This window comes from Aplidium turbinatum, chromosome 15, assembly GCF_918807975.1.
Source record: "Aplidium turbinatum chromosome 15, kaAplTurb1.1, whole genome shotgun sequence".
Classification (NCBI taxonomy): domain Eukaryota; kingdom Metazoa; phylum Chordata; class Ascidiacea; order Aplousobranchia; family Polyclinidae; genus Aplidium; species Aplidium turbinatum.
This window is the reverse complement of record NC_137486.1, coordinates 22280270-22301434: the sequence shown is the minus strand read 5'-3', so window position 1 is coordinate 22301434 and position 21165 is coordinate 22280270. Positions and strand designations below refer to the sequence as shown.

The 21165-nt window shown below is 38.1% G+C and overlaps 1 protein-coding gene across 1 annotated transcript in view; it reads left to right on the top strand.

Moving 5' to 3' along the window:
• Positions 1-21165, top strand: part of LOC145784077 (fibrocystin-L-like) — a 57886-nt gene that overhangs the window by 21085 nt on the left and 15636 nt on the right. Inside the window, exons 27-58 of the mRNA XM_082595830.1 lie at positions 930-1096; positions 1205-1304; positions 1534-1650; positions 4074-4231; positions 4901-5052; positions 5172-5296; positions 5449-5607; positions 5757-5867; positions 6299-6517; positions 7578-7741; positions 8009-8093; positions 8660-8812; positions 8974-9139; positions 9695-9803; positions 10672-10809; positions 11348-11485; positions 12355-12546; positions 12909-13026; positions 13471-13560; positions 14012-14139; positions 14678-14820; positions 15094-15191; positions 15282-15440; positions 15794-16025; positions 16409-16667; positions 17083-17221; positions 17506-17654; positions 17982-18174; positions 18517-18670; positions 18835-19038; positions 19503-19626; positions 20367-20540. Of these exons, the coding sequence (XP_082451956.1) occupies positions 930-1096; positions 1205-1304; positions 1534-1650; positions 4074-4231; positions 4901-5052; positions 5172-5296; positions 5449-5607; positions 5757-5867; positions 6299-6517; positions 7578-7741; positions 8009-8093; positions 8660-8812; positions 8974-9139; positions 9695-9803; positions 10672-10809; positions 11348-11485; positions 12355-12546; positions 12909-13026; positions 13471-13560; positions 14012-14139; positions 14678-14820; positions 15094-15191; positions 15282-15440; positions 15794-16025; positions 16409-16667; positions 17083-17221; positions 17506-17654; positions 17982-18174; positions 18517-18670; positions 18835-19038; positions 19503-19626; positions 20367-20540 (4817 nt within the window). The remainder of the gene's footprint in view (positions 1-929; positions 1097-1204; positions 1305-1533; positions 1651-4073; positions 4232-4900; positions 5053-5171; positions 5297-5448; positions 5608-5756; positions 5868-6298; positions 6518-7577; positions 7742-8008; positions 8094-8659; positions 8813-8973; positions 9140-9694; positions 9804-10671; positions 10810-11347; positions 11486-12354; positions 12547-12908; positions 13027-13470; positions 13561-14011; positions 14140-14677; positions 14821-15093; positions 15192-15281; positions 15441-15793; positions 16026-16408; positions 16668-17082; positions 17222-17505; positions 17655-17981; positions 18175-18516; positions 18671-18834; positions 19039-19502; positions 19627-20366; positions 20541-21165) is intronic.

The following is a 21165-nucleotide window of genomic DNA, read 5'->3' as shown; positions in this document are numbered from 1 at the left end:
CAGGCTCTATACAAACTTTGCCAATCAATAATAAACTATTGAAACCCTATTATGATCGTGAGATAAAAAAAAAATTAAAAATAATCCTTCAACTTTAGTCAGAACCTTACAACTCTTACTTCTACAGAAAGACGCTTTTAACTTGATCAGATTGAACACAAAGTGTACGTACTTGTTTAACAAAAAGTCGTTATTCGGCCTAAAATTACACAAAAGCAATTAAAACAAGATAACACTTGTCAAACTTTTCTGGAGGTCAAAACCTCCTCATCAAATTATGTTTGCGTCATTAAAACAACGTTTACTTTGTCAATTTTTTCTTAATTTTTTTGATTTCTTGAAACTCCCATACCCTTAAAAACTTTTATAAATCTCTGAATATGAATGTGCCAAGCAACATCAGCCAAGGTCCTGTAGAACATTATGAACAAATGCAGATGCGAAAGAACAAAAAACCAACTGATGACAGGTTGTGGAGAGTTTTTACTGTACCGGTACAAGTAACTGCTGTTGTTGCAAAATCAATTATTGTTTAGAAAAGAAGGTTTATGCATGGGCTTTTATTTTGTTTTGGATTAATTCATATTTAAGCCACTGCAGTAAAAGACTCCGATGGTAACTTTGCATACAAAGTGGAGAGCTGATGAGCGTCTTAACAACCAGGGCTGTGGAGTCGGAGGGATTTTGGCGTGTCCGGAGTTGGAGTGGCTCAGTTATAAACCGAGGAATCGGAGTCGTATATTATTCTCTCGACTCCACAGCTCTGTTAACAACAACTCTACAACAGGTCACTGATTTTTTTTTATTGGGAAACGAAGTCACCCGGTTACAGCGTTCAGAAACAACAACAAAACTTTCATTTAAAAAGAGAATGGTTTGGTTTCATCTCCAATTCTGTTGCAATCTCGATTTCTTTGTTTCTTTTTCAGGAAAACATACTTTTACATTTAATGACGTCGGTCAGGTGCATTACGCAAGCGGTTGCGTGGACGACGATTGTGACGTAATAATGCGCGGCGTGATAAACGTGAGAGAGGCCATCAACGTAGTTGGAACCTTGTCGGCGAGCATTGGTGACGTAGAAGCGGAATACACTGTGAGTTTTACAGAAGATCTGGCACGCAAGGCTCTTTTTAGTCCACATGTGCTTTGTTTTCAATTATATGCTATCCTGTCCACTGTTTGATAACTGATGTTCTTTCAGCCCAATGCGTATTCCTTCACATTCGACACCAGCCGCACCCCGATTGTTAGAAGCATCGAGCCAAGACAAGGAACAACCGACACGTTGATCACCATATCAGGTGCGAATTCTTTTCTAGTTGCATTTTAGATAGGCTACTAGTTTATTGGTGACTGATATCGGCTCATTGGTGGCAAATTCAAATCCGTTTCTTTAAAAATGATGAATAAAATCCTTCATGAAGTTTTTGTTCACTTATTACCAATCACAATTAGGCACCCACATCGCCTTCCTAAGATTCAATCCTACACTATAAGCTCAACAAACCTGATTGAGATTTGTCTTTCCAGGAGATGGCTTTGTATCTGACGATAAAGTCACTGTTGGAGGAAAGACGTGTGACACAAAATCTAGAACGACAACATTGATCACTTGCAAGATAGATAAAGATAAGGAGCTACCGATTGGTAAGGAGTTCAAACAATCTTGTTAAACGAACTTGAAATATTGGCTGAAGTTATTAACATCTTGTACACGTCATGGACGATGCGTGAGTTTGAATTTTCAGACAATTCTTTTTTATGCTTTCACATTCATTTGTTGACATTTTCCATTTTAAAACCGTGATTTTTGTTGCTAACTGAACTAGAAATGTAATTGATGTTGTTAAAGGGATACTAAAGGAAAAACCTGGCTTGGCGATTTTCCACGTTCTTTGTGTTTAACATGCTACCATAAAACGATTTTCAATAAAATTTTGCCCCATTGCGGTCTGACCACCATTGCGCGCGTGATTTTTCCAGAGCTTTCAAAACGAGATTTGGCCTGAGCAGCGAAGCGTGCGACCGTACAGTTACGTCACTAAAGACTATAGCAATCAGCTAATCGCGCAACAATTGTTACTGCGGGCGATTTAACTGTAGGCTATGTATGTATTTACATCAAAACAACACATTTCAACATCAAAACATCAGACAGTTTGCTCAAAACATCAGATGTGGTAACGTGGCTTTTGTTATTGCTGTCTTTACACGTCATTACACGTCATGTTACTATTGGAGTTCCTCAGGGCAGTGTACTTGGCCCCTTTTTGTTTTCAGTTTACATAAACGATCTTCCCGATGCAACTAATTTGAAAACTCTACTCTATGCTGATGACACAGTTCTCTATTTGGCTCAAAAAACTACCAGCAACCTCCAACCGATAATGAATAAAGAATTATGTAAACTCTACACTTGGCTTGATAACAATCAGTTGACACTCAACTTGAGTAAAACTAACTACATACTCTTTAACAATAAAAAGACTACACTCTCCGATATGCAAATAAAATTAAATGATACAATAATTAAAGAAGTTGACCACACGCGCTACTTAGGAATCACAATAGATAACAAACTCAACTGGAATAAACACATTGATAGCCTCTCCAAAAAACTATCCTCTTCTTCAGGCGTACTCAGCAAACTTAGAAAATTCACTACTAGAAAAGTTCTAATCAATATTTATTATAGCATTGTACACTCGCACCTACAATATGGAATTATCAACTGGGGATGCGCACCCACAAAATACTTGAATAGAATTCAGGTTAGACAAAATAAGATAATTAAAATCGTTACAGGAGCATTTGAAATGAAAACTAAATTACTGCCACTCTATCAAGAAAATAAAATACTAACTGTTAATTCTACTTATAAACTAGAAATAAGCAAATTTATGTACAAATTTTATAATAATAAACTACCGGAAAACTTCAAAACTTTCTTTACACATGTATCATCTATTCATTCGTATAACACCCGACGTTCAAGTTCCAATTCACTTTATACTAAACTGGCAAATATCCAATCATTTCAAAAAAGTTTAAAATGCATGGGAATTAAGGTATGGGACAATTTACCTCAAAATATGAAAAAAAACATGAACAAAGGCTTCAAATATTTCAGTAAAATGTGCAAAATACACTTCTTCAATAATCAAGAGCTATAAAAACGACATCCACTACCTGACTATGTTAATTGTTATTATTGTTTGTAGTATCTGTATTTGTTTTGTTTTTTCTGTTCTTCCTTCCTTCTTCTTTTTTGTGTCAATTTGCAACAATATTATCAACGCAATACTTTCTTTTGTGTAACTATTTGAATGAGAGAGTGCAGACTCGACGACCTCCTACGCCTTCAGGGCTACGGTCTTTCGCACTCTCTCATTGGATGCACACTGTCAGTTTTTGTTTTATGTGTGTTTCGGCGTTTCGCATCCAAACAAAAATAAAATGACCATCCATCCATCCATCCTTTAGTGACGTATTCTCGAGCAGTGTTTGCACTTTTTGGTCGTTTTGAAAAAAATGAAAATAAATGAAACATTGGACTTTGGGCCTTACCAGCGCCATTGAAAACAAATTTTTTTCGCTAATTTTTTTGAAATGTATTCTTGAATGTTCAGTTTACTCATTTTAATGCTTAATCCCCGTTTGAAATTTTCATTTAGTATGCCTTTAATTCAATTTTGTTTACTTCGTCTTTTTGCGTGTGAGGTGGTAGCAGTCACGTTCTTTTATCTAAGAACTGCAGCCATTGGACTGCTATCAAGTGCTGTAAGATTGGCATTTCCATTTTGAACTCCGTAAATCGAGCAGTGATGTGTTGTTACGGTGAGGCTGATCCACATACACAGAATGACGATTAGGCTAGACCTCGTTGAAACATATTGTAATTAAAATGTCCCACTCCTCAGACCAAGGAAAAAAAGCTATTGATTTATTTTCTTAATGTCCCACTCTGGTGCAAAGACGATTGACATTTACCTAACGTTTGCGAGATAACTCTGATCCTGGTGTGAGTGAGATGTTACTAATCATGGTTGACTCCATTATTGACGTCACAGAAACCTATCACGAGGTGGTAGTATCTATCAACAACCGAGGAGTAGCAAGAAACGAAATTCGAAACGTCATCGACAGAACCTTCGTTTTATTACCACTTGTGACGTCAATATCGCCTGCTGTCGGGTCGCTCGCTGGAGGCACTGAAGTGACAATACAGGTCGGTTGCTAAGCAACGCATATAGTAAAGACTTCCCAAAAAGAAACGAAGTCATCTCAGCCTTGTACATAAAATGATGACTTTGATTGTTTTAAAGTGGTGGTGTCCAACACGTACGCGGCCCGCGTGCAAAATGTGGCACGAGGCGTATTTAAAAATGACACTCGAGCTCTTGCAAAAATTGATATGCCAATAACTAAAATTGTTACACAGTCAATTGTTGTTCTATTGTTTATTCACAATGCAAAACAGAAGTAATTACGCCCAATTAACATTAACTTCTGACATGCGTCTCAATACAATAGTTTAAACATGCGCACAAGTCAGCAGGTGGATTCGACGTCGTAGAAAATGTGCCAAATTGGCCCTTTTTTTCTTTTTTGTGTGCCCACATGTAGACAAAATAATAGCAACTGCGAAGAGTTGGACTAACATTGATACTGTATTGTAAGGTTGAATTTGTACCATTTTACAGTTTGGTGTGCAGAAGCAATATGCAAGAGAAAAAGAAATGTGCTGATAAGAATGTTTCAAGACTGAAATAAACTTTGGAACAGGAATAAGTTTTAAGAAAAAAATTGGCACGTGAGCGTGTTTGAGTTGGACACCCCTGTTTTAAAGCGTCTAGAGTTGATGTCGACCTGTTCATGGAAGAAACATCTTTTTCAGGGCTCCGGCTTCAGCGACCAATTTGAAGTCTATCTGGCCGAGTGGTTTCCCTGTGAAGTGATCGCTAATGAAACAACCTACACTTCCATCACATGTATATCCACTGCCGCTACATCGGCTTCATCGGCCGCTGTCAAAGTGGTCTCCCCAGGGTTAGTGACTTATTATGGTATATTAGCTGTATGATGGTGGAATGAACGTCATTCACTACGTAATGCTTCCGTCATTACAACACGCCACAAGTAATGATAAAATCATAATATGATTTCAGACAATCCGAGGCACAGTGTGCTACCACTTGCAGCTACGAATACTCTCAAAGTGCCACACCGATTGTGACGTCATGGAGCCATAATGGAGAGTGGGATAACCTCGAGATTGTCTTCATCGGGAATGGTAACAATGGATGAGTGTTTTTAGTTGTATTTTGAAGTCGAAACAAAACTGAAATACATTACAGGTTTCGTTCTTGTCGGTCATGTTGTGTTCTATTATGATGTCATATACAATAGATCACTGCACAATGACATATATGTGTATGACGTCAGGTTTTGGAAGCAACTCCGCTAATGTTGACGTCAGCCTAGTCCGAAACGGAATGAGACATCATTGTGACGTAACAGTGTTAGATGATACCAAATTGGAATGTAACATCCAGAGGTTCCCAGTTGGAGAGAACGAAATTCATCTCCTCGTCCAAGGAAAAGGTAGTTTTGATATTGCGTGATTGTATTTTTCCGTTTTATAATTATCTAATTTTGAAACTAATACATTTATAATGAACATTTAAAGAAAAGCAGACACACGGAATGAACAATCAATGACAGCTTTTATTTCAATCTCTTGTTTGCATCAGGACTGGCACGCTTCGTCAACCCATCATCGTCCATAACAAGTCCGAACCTGATTGATACAATATCACCAGTGACTGGCAGTTTGAACGGAGGAACTAGATTGACAATAACTGGTGAGTCAGAATGTTGGTTGGCAAGCGGCGTGTTGCATTGTGTAATCATCTTTGATTTGTTTATTGTTTATTTAAGAATGCCTCAGCTAGTCACCAACGGTTCTTGGTTCAATTTCTAACTTCATCGAATAGTTAAAACAAAGATATTGCTGTTTCTTCAGTGCACCATAACTCATGAGAAATCACTATTGCGCTGTTTTATTCGATACATGCGTGCCACAAGGTGGTAGAAGCGTTTATGTAATTCTTATCACAAAATTGCATGATTTTAAAATTAAATGAAATCAAACTGAAGACTAATTTTGAAATCTTAAGGGCATTTCTTAAAATCAGTATTTGCCAAAATAACATTGAAACTGATTGAAGATATTCTTGAAGTAATCATGACATCACTATTGACTTGCGAATATTACCAAGCGGATATTTTTCAGGAAACGGATTTGTTCGCACAAGCACACAGGTTTCCATCGGGGGAGTGGCCTGTCTCATCACTGATGCTGATCTTTCCTCTATATCCTGCATCACTGGAGCAAGAGGAGATGGTGATACGGTTGTTCAAGTAATGTCAGGAGGAATCAATTACCCACAGAGAATATTCACGTATTCTGAAGATGCCACACCAAAAGTCACCTATATTACGCCACAATCAGGTTAGGAACCTTGATTCTTGTGTATAGGATTCGGGTTCTTGGAGGTATATTTGCTCCCATTTCTCCACAAATATTTATGTAGTAGCGATGACAGTGGATCTAGGGGTACTTTCAGACCCAGGTCCGGAATCATTTTAAAGGCCTGAAAAGTTTCAAAAAGACCTGAAACTGAGAAAATGCTTCATATTTATTGTCATTTTATTGCTTTTTCAAAGATGTTTTGTATAAAGAAACCCCGGGCTTCATATTCGCACCAGACTCAAATTACTCTCTCAACAGCTATGTATTTGTATGTGTGGTGCACTCCAAATGTTTGCTCTGCATCATTGGTTTTCCTGAGCACAGTTTTATTGTGTCGTTTATTGGAACGTGCTTGATATTTTCCCTCCTATCTGGATGAAGCAGATTAGATAACGAGGGAAAAGCACAGTCCTTGGTTCATTAGCAGGCTGTATAAATGTTCGATTCGAATCTAACTTTAAAACGTCTAATACTCTCAAGTCAAATGATCATGCTTGGTTTCAAGGGTCAGTTCCTAATATTGCACATTCCAAACAGTTAGAAACATTTTTTAAATAACGTTAGTTGAACTACTCCGAAATATAAATGAGAAATTGTGGGGAATAACCGATTGTACATGTCAACAATCGTGCGACGCCTTCACGCCTTCAAACTCACAACTTTTTTTTATTTTATTTTCATTTCTTGTGATTTTTTTGATTTGATTTTGTCAGTGCTTATTGAGTATTCTTTGTATCCTTGAATGATCATGTGGTTAAATCACCATATGGTAGCCGAATATGACACAATTATTGCTGTGGTGGAATGGGGGTTTCAATTGTAGAACATTTTAGTATTGCTTGTATCCCTTTTCGTTACTGTTTTTTGTGTTTTTGTTTTTCTTTGTCTTGGTGTATCAAAATCAATTGGCAATCTATCATCTTGCGTTGTTTCTATATTGTTTATTTGCTTGTTATACGAGGGTGGCATTTGACTTTGTTGGCCCCATTTTTAAAGTGCTTTGTGAAATTCATGTTGCATTCTTTTAACATTCTCACAGGCCGAGGTAACGACGTTGTCACACTCACCGGAACACTGTTTGGAATTTCGACAACAGACGTCACTGTGACGATTGGTGACGTTGGCTGTGACGTTGTGTCCGTAATTGAAACGACACTAACATGCAGGCTCGGATCGAGAGAGGGTGGATCTGCTGTGATTGAGGTCCTGTTAACTAAAAATAATGGCTAACGTGGATGTGGTTGCTTAAACCTCATTGAGATGTTAATTAGGACATGCTTGTGACGTTTTTTTTTTATGAAACTATGAAATTGAGAAAAATAAAAAACTGAGTAAATTGAGATTAAGAAAATTGAGAAAAGTAAATTGAAAAAGTGTACTTTAATGTCTCCTTGCTGTATCTTCCACTGCTACATCTTATCTGTGGTCACTGCATTTATCATCATCATTCATTACCATCTCCACTTGTAGGTCCACGTTGCTGGGAATGGCATTGCCAGTGTGCTTGCCAACTTTACTTATGTCCTGTCAGCAACTTCAGCAAATCCCTTGCAAGGTTGGTATAAATGTTATGATAACTTTTATCAAATTAAATATTTTCTTTTGGATCCTTTAAAATTTTTGAAAGTGCAAGAAAAAGGCGCTTTTATTCGTGATTGACTTGCTTTCCATATTTTTTCTTTGCTTGCTTCTCTAGGGCGACTACGTCATACCGACAAAACCCAAACAGGCTGTAAGCTGCACAGCTTGTTACAATAAATACTACAGATGACCAGTTTGTTAGTCAACGAGGATTACCTGACACCCAGATTTTGCCTTGGCAGATTGCTGTGTTGGACCTTCATGCCGATGACCAAGCGTTTTGTACTTATTTGATAACGACTGCATATGGTTATCACTTCAGATTCTTCTACATGCTAAATTGTTTCTTTTGTAAAATAACAAAAACAAACCACATGTAGGCTTATCACTCCAATAACAATCGAAAGCTGATGATGACTAAATCTATAAATTTCTTACGTACGTCACACTACTCATGGATGAGAAGATTATGACTTCATAAAAAATTGCTCAAAGCTTTCGATGTAAAAAAGACTAACATATAATTGTCTTCCCTTTCAGGCAGCTACGGCGGTGGTCAGCTATTAACAATCGATGGGGAGGGGTTTTCCCCAACAACAGCTGTTCATATTTGTGGAAGTAAATGCCGTGTTACGTCACAAACCTCGACCCAACTGAAGTGTATGACGCCATCAAATGAAAACAGGGTTGCCGGTGGGTTTGTAGGCTACTGTACTCGCCTCCACGGACGTTTAGAACATTCTCGGTTACCAATTAAGTTGAGAAAGGTTTGCAATAGATAGCTTACGCACAATATTGTTTACGAAATAAAGATAATTGTTTAGCAACAAATGAACTCCTTGCATGCTTGGCAGATCGTACCGACTGTGATGTAATGGTGTCCAATCGAGACAGCAGCGTCACTCTGTCGTCCCCATACGCTTATGCGTCATCAATGACTGCCGTCATTACCGAGGTCACGCCTTCCAGAGGGGGCACAGGTGGGGGGACAATGGTTACCATCACTGGAACGGGATTTGGGTGAGTGACATCACAAAGACAATCGTTTCAATAAAGTTGTAGATGATAAACGTTGAATGAATGTAAGATTGCTGCGCTACTTGCAGCAAACAAGCAAACCCTCAGACAAACCGTTTGTTTTGCATAGTTAGCTGGATTTAATTTTTCTGCAATATATTTTTAACTAAGCTCAAGGTGAATACGAAGATTGGCGTTCTTGTCTTCCCTTCCTTGTCTTCAACCAGCGGCGTAAGCCCGGATACGACTAAAACAATCTAACTTCAACTTAATACTTGCATAAGTTCAATAGTTCTTATATTAATAATGAATTGAACAATAATAATAATTCATTGCTCATATAAGTTATAGCTTACGTAAACTATAACATACCAGTTATACCTAAACTATATCATTCTTAGTCTGAAGCTTAAACACATAAAACTTTATGTTGATATAAAGCGTCTAATATCAGATTGTTCATAATCATAGTTCAAGTACCAGCCAACCAAGTATGGTTCACTGGAACGATAACCTAAAATATTAACTTAATTAAAAATGCTCTGATATGATCTTAAGATTCACGCCATTGGTGGAGATTGATGGAAGCGTCTGTGACGTAGCATCCTCCAGCAACTCAAAGATAGTCTGCCACACGAATCAGCACCGGGGCTCTGTTCGGGCGAAGGTGGGTCTGCTGCAAACTAGTGATGGTGTACACGTCTGGTTATTGAATATGAGAGTTTAATATTTTCAAATGTTTATGACATCACTTTAACTTCACTACCAAAAAGTCATCATCCACTTATGTACTTAGCTGCTCCTCTATACGGCTGCACGGACACTGTCTGCTTTACAAAGCTCTGAAGAGTAACGCATATCTGCGGTAGATACAGCGCTATATGATAACATATATGTTTATTATTATTACTTATCTGGAGGCTGTCTGAACAAAGGTGAAGTTGATTTGCGTGAGATCCGAACCTGGGTCTACTACACCACCTCACCACCTTCAATACCTAACGAAAAATATCAGAAAAAATGATGTTGTCCTATCATTGCAAGATTAACAGCAATGTGCATTATACTAACATCCTCTAGTTGCCGATACTGGACGTAAATAAAACTACTGGAAGTGATTTTAACAAAACAAAACACAGGACACCTGAAATAATAACACAACAAGAAATTTGAACATCTTCAGTTGTTTACCACATCAACTTCACTTTCCTACCAAATAGTCACCTACTAAACTGGTGGGTGTACAAATAGATCGATGGTTGATAAATGTAGGACTCGAACCTGTATCTCGAGCAAGACTAACTTCTTATACCATCACCAATACAAACCATCAACCATTGGAAGAAACTTGATGTTGGCCATCTCTTGCAAGAGGCAGCATCCATTTACTGCTTCATTGATAAAGACTGTTTCCACCATGAACCATGAATAATTACACAGCAGCACCGAAGATGTAGACTTGTATGCTGGGAAACAATAGATGATTAGTATATAGTTTCTCGAAAATTTTATCAAGTGGGTTTGTTTTTCTGCAGGTTGAGGTTAAAATCGGAAGCAACGGAAACGCCTTTCAAGAAAGCGCCGACTTCTTCTACGTGGACACATGGTCCTCTGTATTTACTTGGGGAGGAACCACTTTGCCCGTCGACCAAGATTTTGTCATCATTCAAAAAGTAACTTTTAGGTTAACTTTTATCACATTTCATTTCTTTCATCAAGTTATAGCTTTCATTGTTTGGAGAGTTGTCGCGTGATTCATGAGTAACACCTCGGTATTTATCATGATACAAAAAGAAAACAAACAATACAAACTTCACCTGATGACGTTTGGTCATATTTATCTATGACTATTACATTTCAACGCGAAATTTGACCACAAGAGTTGGAGAGCACTTAGATTCAGCGAATTTAAATAAAAAGTGCATCAAGCATCATATTATACAAAATTAATTGTGTCGATAATTTTATATCGGTACAACGCAAACCAATGTTTAAGATGCTTGACAAGGATTAGACCTATAGCCAAAAAAATTTACAATTTTGTTTTTCTTTTATATCATCATAAATGTTTGGTTTTATTTATAGTTGGGTGACTTTGACCTCACGTGAGTCCGTTTGACTTTAACATCTCATTTATTTTGATCTATTACCGTGTAAATTGTTAAAAATTGTTTAAATACATTTTTATTATCTTTTGGATTTTTTTTAAAGGAACAAACGGTATTGTTGGACACGGACACAGCGGTGATGAAGATGTTGCTGATTGATGGAGGAGAGTTGATCTTTGAAGACAAAGATGTGACTTTGAGCGCGGAGAACATTCTCATCACCAACGGTGGTCGATTACAGGTGAGTTGTTGATAAAATGATCGTGTTTTTAACCGAGGAGCTTCAACTATTACGATCCCGAGTTTACTTTGTAATACTACACTTTGGTGTGAAGTCCGTTTTCACTCTTCGCATGATCCAAGAATGTTTCATGTTACCAAGTGAGCCTTGCCACCACCTTTTATTGTTGTATCTCACAATTTTCTGACTGTTTTCTTGTTGGCGGCATTACAGCTTACGAAGGTCATGTTATGCTTTAGGTGGGCTGTGTTGCAATGCTGCCTTTTATTTATTTTTTAAATTTGTAGTTCATGCTCTACTCTAAGGCAATTAAAACCTAACCCAGCTTTGCACAAACACAAAAGCTACATTCGTAGTCTAAACTGTAGTGTCTAACGCTAAACTGTATAAATACTCTCAAATGGTTAAAATGACTTTTCTTCTAATGTTTGTAAATAACTGGCTCACATTTCTAGATTGCATCTGATGATCAGTGACGTCATACAGACATTACATTAATAATTTGTGACACACTTAAAGTTACTCCCTGTAATGAGTAATTAGCTCTCCTTGTGACATTTTTTCTTTTTATTAAGTTACTCCTTGTAATGAGTAATTAGCTCTCCTTGTGACAAGATTACATAACCCACTGGCTATAAACAAAGAGATGATAAAAGGAAATAGATCTTCATGAAAATCATGTTACGGTTTGCTGATACCTGACTTTAAATTGATGTCTCGTGAATTGTTTACAAAATAGAACACCGCTGCAACAATTCAAAATTGTTTACACAGTGTTTAACTTTTTATCACATTCAAACTATGATGAATTCTTCACTTTCACAATAAAAAGCTCCAATACTTTGTTGAGCATTGTGGTTGCCATGCAGGTCGGTACAGAGGAAGCGCCATTCCAATCAAACGCTAACATTGTGATGTATGGGAACCTGAGATCTCCTGAGCTTCCCATATACGGAGCAAAGACACTGGCCCTCCGAAACGGCACCTTAGACCTCCATGGACGTCATATTAGCCACCCCTGGACCAAGTTGTCGTCTACAGCAAACGCAGGAGCGACTCAGGTTGGTGGAAGAATATACGAAAATATTAAAGTTATCCTCTTAAGATTGAAGCAGCAGAAAAACTCTATCCTGCCTCGAAAAATCATTTTCTTATACTGTAAACACCCAAGCAAATGCCACGAGAACAGCAATGATTTCCACAAAGTGATAATAACCTATGAGCAAACAATGTGTCTCGTGTTTATCATCCTAGCAATGATTGTTTATTGTTGAAGAACGCGTCGTCACAATTGGTTGAAGATTGGCACCTTGTTGCAGTACAACTCACAAATTTCCTCGGTTCAATGAACTTTCTTCAGCATCAGTTCAGTCAGTTCGACTCTCGATCACTCTGTAATTTTGTTTATTTCGTCCGGTCTCAGATCACTTTGGAACAAGCAGTGGATTGGAGGGTGGGAGATCGCATTGTGATTGCATCCACTGGATTACGTCATTCTCAGTCGGAGAATGAGGAGAGGAGCATCACGGCGATCTCGGGTGGTGAGTTCATGTTGTCCATGTGCTGGAGGTTTATTGAATTAGGATGTCAATTAACTTTCTTTGACGTAAAACTTATATTATAAATTCAATTCCTCAAGTGAATCCTCAATTGAGTCCGTTGGTTTGAAAGTTCTTTATAACAACTTGCAATAAACTGAATTTGATGAGCACTCACTAATTTGCCCATTATTAAAATGATTTTATAAGCAACTTCAATTTAACGTTCATAAACGGCTTTTTTGAGCATGTAAAGTAATTTGAATTAAAATTTTCTCTCCAGCATTCATGACCACTTAATTCTTATTGAAACTTGCTAAAAATATTTCCAGACAATTTATTACCTGACAAGTGGTCAACATTTCAAGATTTTGTATCACTCAACTTTAAGCCATGGCTACTCAGTTACTATTTGTTTTGAATTTGTACAAACTCATCTACTTTCAGATGGTTTCACCTTGACTCTCGGTGAACCCCTCGAGTACCAACATCTTGGAGTGACGCAAGTCTTCGATGGAGTCAACGTCGAATTCCGAGGTAGACTTCGTTGAAGATCACGCCTGATTCTCATGTCGGATTATCATCTTGTTTAGACAGATGCGTGTTAGGACGAGTCTGTAGTTTACATCGATAAACTATTTTTTATTAAAAATGCATGGAGAATCAGCAGAGCCCTATGTATGACATTTCGCTCTACTACTGTAGAGCATCATTAGTGCCTTATTCAAATGGAATCACTTATAATCATCATCGATAAAATATGGACATACTAGAAACATCACAATGGATCCAAATACTGACGTTCTTCCTCTCACATATTTTTCTCACTCGAAAAGAAACGTTTGATTCATATGTGATGTTAAAAAGTTTAATTGGCTTGATGAAGCTTCATGATGGAGTAAAAATTTGAATCTCGTTGGTCTGTTCGCATCAAGGTAGCATAACATCCGGGCCTCTGCTAACTTATGTCGTCATAACAACATTCCAGCCGAAGTTGGATTGCTATCCAGAAACATCGTCTTTCGAGGCTCCAACAACCACGTGTGGAATGACGTCATACCCAAATGTGAGGAGGGATTTGACACGGGAACTTTCGCGACGCAAACATGTTTCCAGGTGGGGCTTTTTTAAAACAAGTCGTTCCAACAAGGCTCCGAGGCTTCGAAGTCACAACATTACAAATGTAGCAGTTCATGTTGAAGTAAATTAATAAAAGAAGTCCTTCAATTTCGAAGCAAAGTTTCAATTGAGCCCATCAGGCATCCAACTTGAAAGTGCTTTATTTCAAATAACAAATATTGGTCAGAAGAATATAATGATTTTCACGTGCTGTTGTCTAGCTTGTGACATATTATGAATCCTTGATGTGACCTATATTACGTGTTAACTTTGGTAGATGATGGCTGATCATTATCAGTGTTAATTATAATGTTAAAAATCTGGTGTCTGCGACCATCGCGTTCCTGGAACCGATTTCTTCCGCTTTTGCTGTTCCTTACTGACATCTTGCTCCATTGAAAGTGCAGGCAAGAAGTGTTTCTTGCTGCTATCACGCCACCAGTCGGCGGTAGAGTTAATAATAATTTGATTGATTCTGTTTTACTCAACTTACAATCACTTTACAAGTTTTCTTTCACTGACGCGATGACTTTAGGGTCGGTTTGGTGAGGAAGTTGGATCGGACCAATTCGGAGCTTCCATCATGATCCATACAAAGACTCCGAACTCTCCGGACACTGTGGCTCGTGTTGAGAATATAGAGATTACTTACGCCGGACAGGCATTCAGGCTAGGAAGGTAGGATGGGGTGGATAGGATAGGGTGATACAGTTCAAATTATTTTAAGTTATGTTAAAGCATGATAGTTGAGTGAAAAAACTTTCTGTTAAACTTTGTCACGCTAGGCTGCACAGAGCTGCATTAAAAAAGCTTTACAATTTTTCAAATCAAATATTTGGAAACATGAAACGAATACAGATAGCTTTCAGAAACAATTACACTTGGTTGACACAGAAAGTATATACATCTATACTCTGCTAATTCAAATATTTAATTGCTTGTGTACCGCAGATATCCAATCCATTGGCACTTGATGGGAGATGCCACCGGCCACTATGTACGCAGATGTGCCATCCACAAAACCTTTAACAGAGCGGTCACCATCCATGGTATGCTACTATGCATGACCTAAAGTGTAACTTATACTTCATACGGTAGTGTCACACCAGAAAGTATAAACCTCTTTTAACTTCCACTAGGAACTCACAACTTGACTGTGGACTCCAACGTGGTCTATGACGTCATGGGAGGTGCGATATTTATTGAAGACGGCATCGAGACTGGCAACGTCATCCAATACAATCTCGCAGTCTTTGTCAGGCAAAGCACGTCACTGCTGAACGATGACGTCACGCCAGGTACGCATGATTGACAAGTCATTTCTGTGCAATAGAATATCGATTGTTTGCTATAACATTTGAATCAATCATAGCCTAAAAAACATCAGGGTTGTTGGCCATGATTAACAATCGATGCTGCCAAACGAAATCCTCAACCATTTATTGTAACCGTATTCTTTACGCGTGGTGGGGAATGGAAACAACTAACTAAGCAATTGATTTCCTTCTGATTAACCAAAAACACCAACAAACAATTGTAACCAAGGATATAAAGTCGGATCTTTGTGTTCCGACTTTACAATCCTAGTTGTAATCGCGTCTTCCGATTGAGAGAAGCGGCATCAGTTAAATGGACATCTCCTCCATTGCAGCTGCATACTGGGTAACCAATCCCGACAACATCATCCAACACAACCACGCTGCTGGAGGGACACACTTCGGATTCTGGTATCGGATGCATGAACATCCCGATGGTCCTTCTTTCACTCCAGATGTCTGCCAACAACATGTGGAGTTGGGAAAGTTTGAGAACAACACTGTGCATTCCCAAGGTTGGTTTGGCCTCTGGATCTTCGAGTCTTACTTCCCGATGGAAGGAGGGAGGTGAGTGGAAGTTTCTTTACAAAACATTTAATTATTTGTATGTTCAACATCAACACAGTGGTACTGTTGTTAACAACACAAATTGTCAATTGGCATCTCTAGACGTCATTCGCTTTCAGTTTCTGTAGCAAATTGACTTCCACCGTTTGGCAAAGTTTAAATGTTTTTGTTCAAGCCCCAGTGCGTTTAGATATGAGGAAGCCAAGATGCTAGTTTAGTGGAAGCTTACATGATAAGCTTCCAAATGTCTTAAAACTTAAATAAAGTACGTTTCTAAGCCTCAAATATATTTTGTGGACCTGCATCCCTTGTATTGTTATGATTTACAGAGCTTTATTTTTCTTCAACATGAACTCATTTTGTTACATTTTCTTGTCATCCAGGTGCGACTCTACTGTCCCGAGTCCTGCAAAGTTCAAATCATTAACAACATGGAACTGCGAGAAGGGGGCGGAGTGGGTGAACTGTGGGGCAATACAGTTTATTGATTTCGTCATGGTGGACAATGAAGTTGCAGGGATTGAAGCAAAACTCGTCAAGAATACGCCCTGGGGTGAAGAGAGAGGAGCACTGATCGATAACGCTCTTATTGTTGGACATTCCGATGAGGCCTCGCTAACATTCGAAACTCAAGTTGGGATTGTAAGTGCAGGAGTTGAAATTGGCGCTAACGTTCACACTGCAAAGTCTAAACTGGTCCACTGATAGCAATATTCAGAAATGTTTATTGCAAATGTTATAACTTTGAATTTCTTAACTGATACAAAGTTAAATTTGGATTCAGAAAGACACAACACCAACTAAAAGTTTAGTAAGCAGCGATGTGGATTGTTTATCAAACAGAACAAACTATAAAAATTTGACAAAGATTTAGATTGTCAATCTCGTATCCAAGTTGTATGTTTGATTTGCTCGTTTTGATATTTTTAAATTTTTGAAAGATTTTTTATTTTGAAGCAAGCACCATGTTGCAGCACATTCTTGGAAGCTTTAGTGGACTTGAACGTTCAAAGACTCGCGTTTTCTACAAGATAAAACTTCAAATTTTTCTTCGCAGATTCTTCCAATGGCTCCCGGCTTGTTCATACGCAACGCAAAGTTCATGAACTTCAACAGAGGAGGTGTGACACTTAAGGGTACAGAGATTCAAGGAATATGTGATTCATATTGTGGGGGTTTCTACTCTTGGACTGAAGGTATTGTGGGTGATGTAGACATTTATATTTTGTAAGATCCAAGCTGGGTTATTAAAAGACAAAACTTCAAAATTTAACGATTTGATGAAAGTATTGCGAAAATATTTTATATTTTTTAGTATTTGAAAATAGCTCCATATTTGTTAATAAACCATCAAATCAATTTGGAAAATTTTGCAAACTTCTAAAGAAGTTTAGTATTTTAAACATAGCTTTGACAAAAAAATCTGTGTATCCTTGTGGAATCGGAAGTGATGTATCGTTACCTTTCATCATCCTGACAGGTCTCTCATTCAAATCCGTGACAAAGAAATTGGTTTGGAGATGGCTCCACGAGGGAGTCATTGTGGACAGAGATGGAAGCTTGACTGGGGGGAAGCCAATGTCTAAGGTCGTTCCATTTTCAGACATTATGGATCCTACTCTTTGCCCGGTGGGTGCCGCTTTTTGTAATATTTTAATCTTTTTCAGGAGGGGATTGTTATCTTTGTCTATCATATTCTGATAGCCTGGTTGTTGTTGATCGTCATTGCGTTATTCTCACAACGCTCACCTGATGACGTGACATGACACGACATAGGTAGAACAAAAGAGCGCACTTGATTGTTTTATTGATGTTTCACAAACAACGCAAATTCATATCTTCATTTGTACATTGACCATTCATCCATGCAAGACATTTGTCAATTCTAAACCTCATTTTGTTTCCCCATCAACGTTCAGTTTGATTTGTTCCATCAAACTCTTCTTCCATCGACAGAAATCCACTGGAGATCTTTTCTCGAGCAATCCTGAGTTTCCATCGGCAATTTGCGAGCCCCAGGTTCGATTCCACCGCTTGGCATTGAACAACCCTAAGCCCAGTTCCTTGGAAGGCAACAAGTTGTTCGTATCCAACAAATTTGGGAATACATCGAGCAGTTATTACACTAAGAGATTGACACACAAGCCAGGTAAGTTTGAGCTTTGTCGACAAAATATTTTTCTAAATAGACTTCGTATTGTTTCATTGATACATCTACCTCTTGCAATTATTAAGACTGAACGAGGATAAAACAGCGAAACCAGCATAGTGTTAACAATTTCTCGTTCGACTTAATTGTTTCTAGCAAGATTGCAAAACTTCGTTTTGCGTTTATTAGTATAATTGTTTAAAAAAGTTAATATAGTCATTGTTCCTTCATACCTGCCTTGATCACTTGTGCTTTCGGCAACTTGCCATTGGTTGCTGTAGTAGGCTAATACTGATGGTATATCTTAATAATGTTTGTTGTTGCATTGATGATGATGCATAGGTTGGATGCTTCTTCTCCAAAGTAAAGAGGACTACTTGATGTGGTTTGATGACGGGGAGCAGTTTACCAACATCACTTATGACTCCAAGTATTACGATCTTCTTGAAGATGATTATCTTTTCATCAGTCATCAGCTCAAGCAGACACCGGATGTGTAAGTTGTGGAATTATTCCAACGCTGATCACATCTCATTATAAATTTGAGAACAAAATGATAGGAAATATGAGGTACTCGTAGTAACTTGTGTTGGTTTAAAAGCTTGAGAACTTTCCAGACACAAATGTTTCCAAAAGTAAATTTCTTTTTTATCTCAACAGCGTCGAGTTCAATGGAGTAGGCAGATCGATTGAAAATGTCGCAACAATATCGCCATCTAGCGACAACCTGGACTGGGTCTTCCTTCAAGAATCAAAAAGTCTCAAGTTCATCGTATCCGGGAAGGAATCTTCGAGAAGGCGACGCGCAATTGAAATTGTTGATGACAATTACAGCCACGTGACAGTCCAACCTACCATTTACAGGTAAGAATGGTTGTTACGAGTAAAACCATAATATTTGTAAACACCTAATGCAATTGTATCTGTTCAATTTAAATAAGCTTGATTTGAGATTTAGTAGGTCAACAATAACAACATCAAATTTCAATTAAATATGATTGAACTGTCTGGGGTGAGAATAAATTCATTTGTAATATAACACAAGTGAACAAGTCGTAAAAGTAACCAATAGGCTACTAGCAACAAGTAACAGCCAGTAATCAAGTCGTTCAACAAACCAAGCATTGTTGTCAATTTAACATCAATAAGAAACTTTTATAATTCTTCTCATGTTTTAAATTCCGCTAAAGGAAATGATCTACTTCTGGTATAGATATACGCAATAAGATCAAGATCTTCTATTGCTTGGAACAACCATTTTTAAGCGTAAGCTAACCTGAGCAGATTGAGAATACTTTCAAGAATCCAATTATTTTTCCACTTTACAGATGTTTGTTTGCAAACTGCATGGGACCAGCCAATCCCGACGAAATTCCCCCCACCAGAGAAAAACCCGAAGACTTTGTCCTTTGGTCAGATAGAACCAACCCTTGCTTGGAATGGATTGATGACGTGAGTTCGATTGTGACGACATCGAGGCATGGACTGGGAAAGCAGTTTTTCAAATTTGCATTTCCACATATTTTTCAGCGTTTCGTGGAGGTTTTGAGACGCTGAAGCGCTGAGTTTATGAATCATAAAGTCACAGCTTTTTCAAGCATACCATGGCCCCTGCAGCTTTGTGTTGTTTGATTGAGCATCGGCAGTCGTCCCACAGAAGCTCTTTATTTTCTTGCCTACCAACTACCTACCCCCAATGTAGGTCGGCATCGTAAAATCACAATCACTCTATCAACGAAAACTGATAATTACTTGCTTAAACATTCATACCTTAAACTGATGTTCCTTCACTTCATCTTTCATCATGCTAATGCTAGAAACATCATTTTTGAAGTATCGACATTAGTAGCCTCTTCAGCTTAATTGATTGCGGGAATCTTTATTCTGGGACTGAAAAAGAGAACTTGACCCTTGCAGTTTTGCAGACTTGTAAAGGCTTTGAAGTTTTGAAGCACTGACGCAGGCCCACTGGCCCAATCACCGAGTTTGACACCGTGAAGTTTCCGATTGTTGGAGAGTTTTTGTCTGCCAGTTGTTAGGTGTCGCTGAATGAAGATCTGTTTTTGATGTGTTGCTCAAGCGCACATCCCGAGAGTCGAACCAGCTCCGCTTGATCTTGAGGCTTGTGTTGTTTCGTAATAAATTGCGTCGGCGTCACACAATAGGCTAATGTGATGTGTTCTTCATTCTAGAATACCGTCTTCGTCAAACGAAGCGTGGAAGGCAACGGGAGCCTGCCGGCAATAGAGCTCTGCTGGGTTGTAGTGGACGTTGATTCCATCATTGTGGACAACATCACCATCGAAGGAGTGCTGCACTTCGAGAACAATGATGTCGACGTGTCGGCGATCTACATCATGGTGCAGGTGAGATGCTGGAGGATTCTCAATGAAATTTATGTTTTTTATGTTTTTCCTATATCATATCATATAAAATTATATTTGAATTAGAACCTTCTGGTGATCCCCCTTTTAGGGTGAAACAGGCTGTAAATGTTTTAGAAAGTAATAACTAGATTTGATGTAATTTGCTTTGCTTGGCATTGAGCAATTTTTGTAGCTAGTATTCATTGTTTAATATCATATAAATGCAAACAAAGCTTGAACTTCAGTCAAAAAACTCGTCTTGGTTGTCATATCAAGAAAGTAGGCAACTGTATTACAAAATTTAAATTTTCAACGCAAATTTTCAATGCTTTTTTTATTTTACTGTAAATTGGGTCATTTCTATTTCGATATATTTTTATTTTGGTTAAGAGTTGACCTTTCACTATTAATATGATTTGAGGTTTTTGGTATACTGAGTTTGATTGAAATTTTTTTCATTTGTGGCAATGAAAATTTTACTTTTTTTCCTGTATCAGCCTTTAAGGCCAAAGAAATGTCCTTTTATGCCCCCTGGCGAGTAATTTCTTAGACTAAAGGGAAGTAAAAATCGGCCAAACTTTATTGTCATCACGCCATACTGACCTTCTGTGGGTGAAGTTCTCAG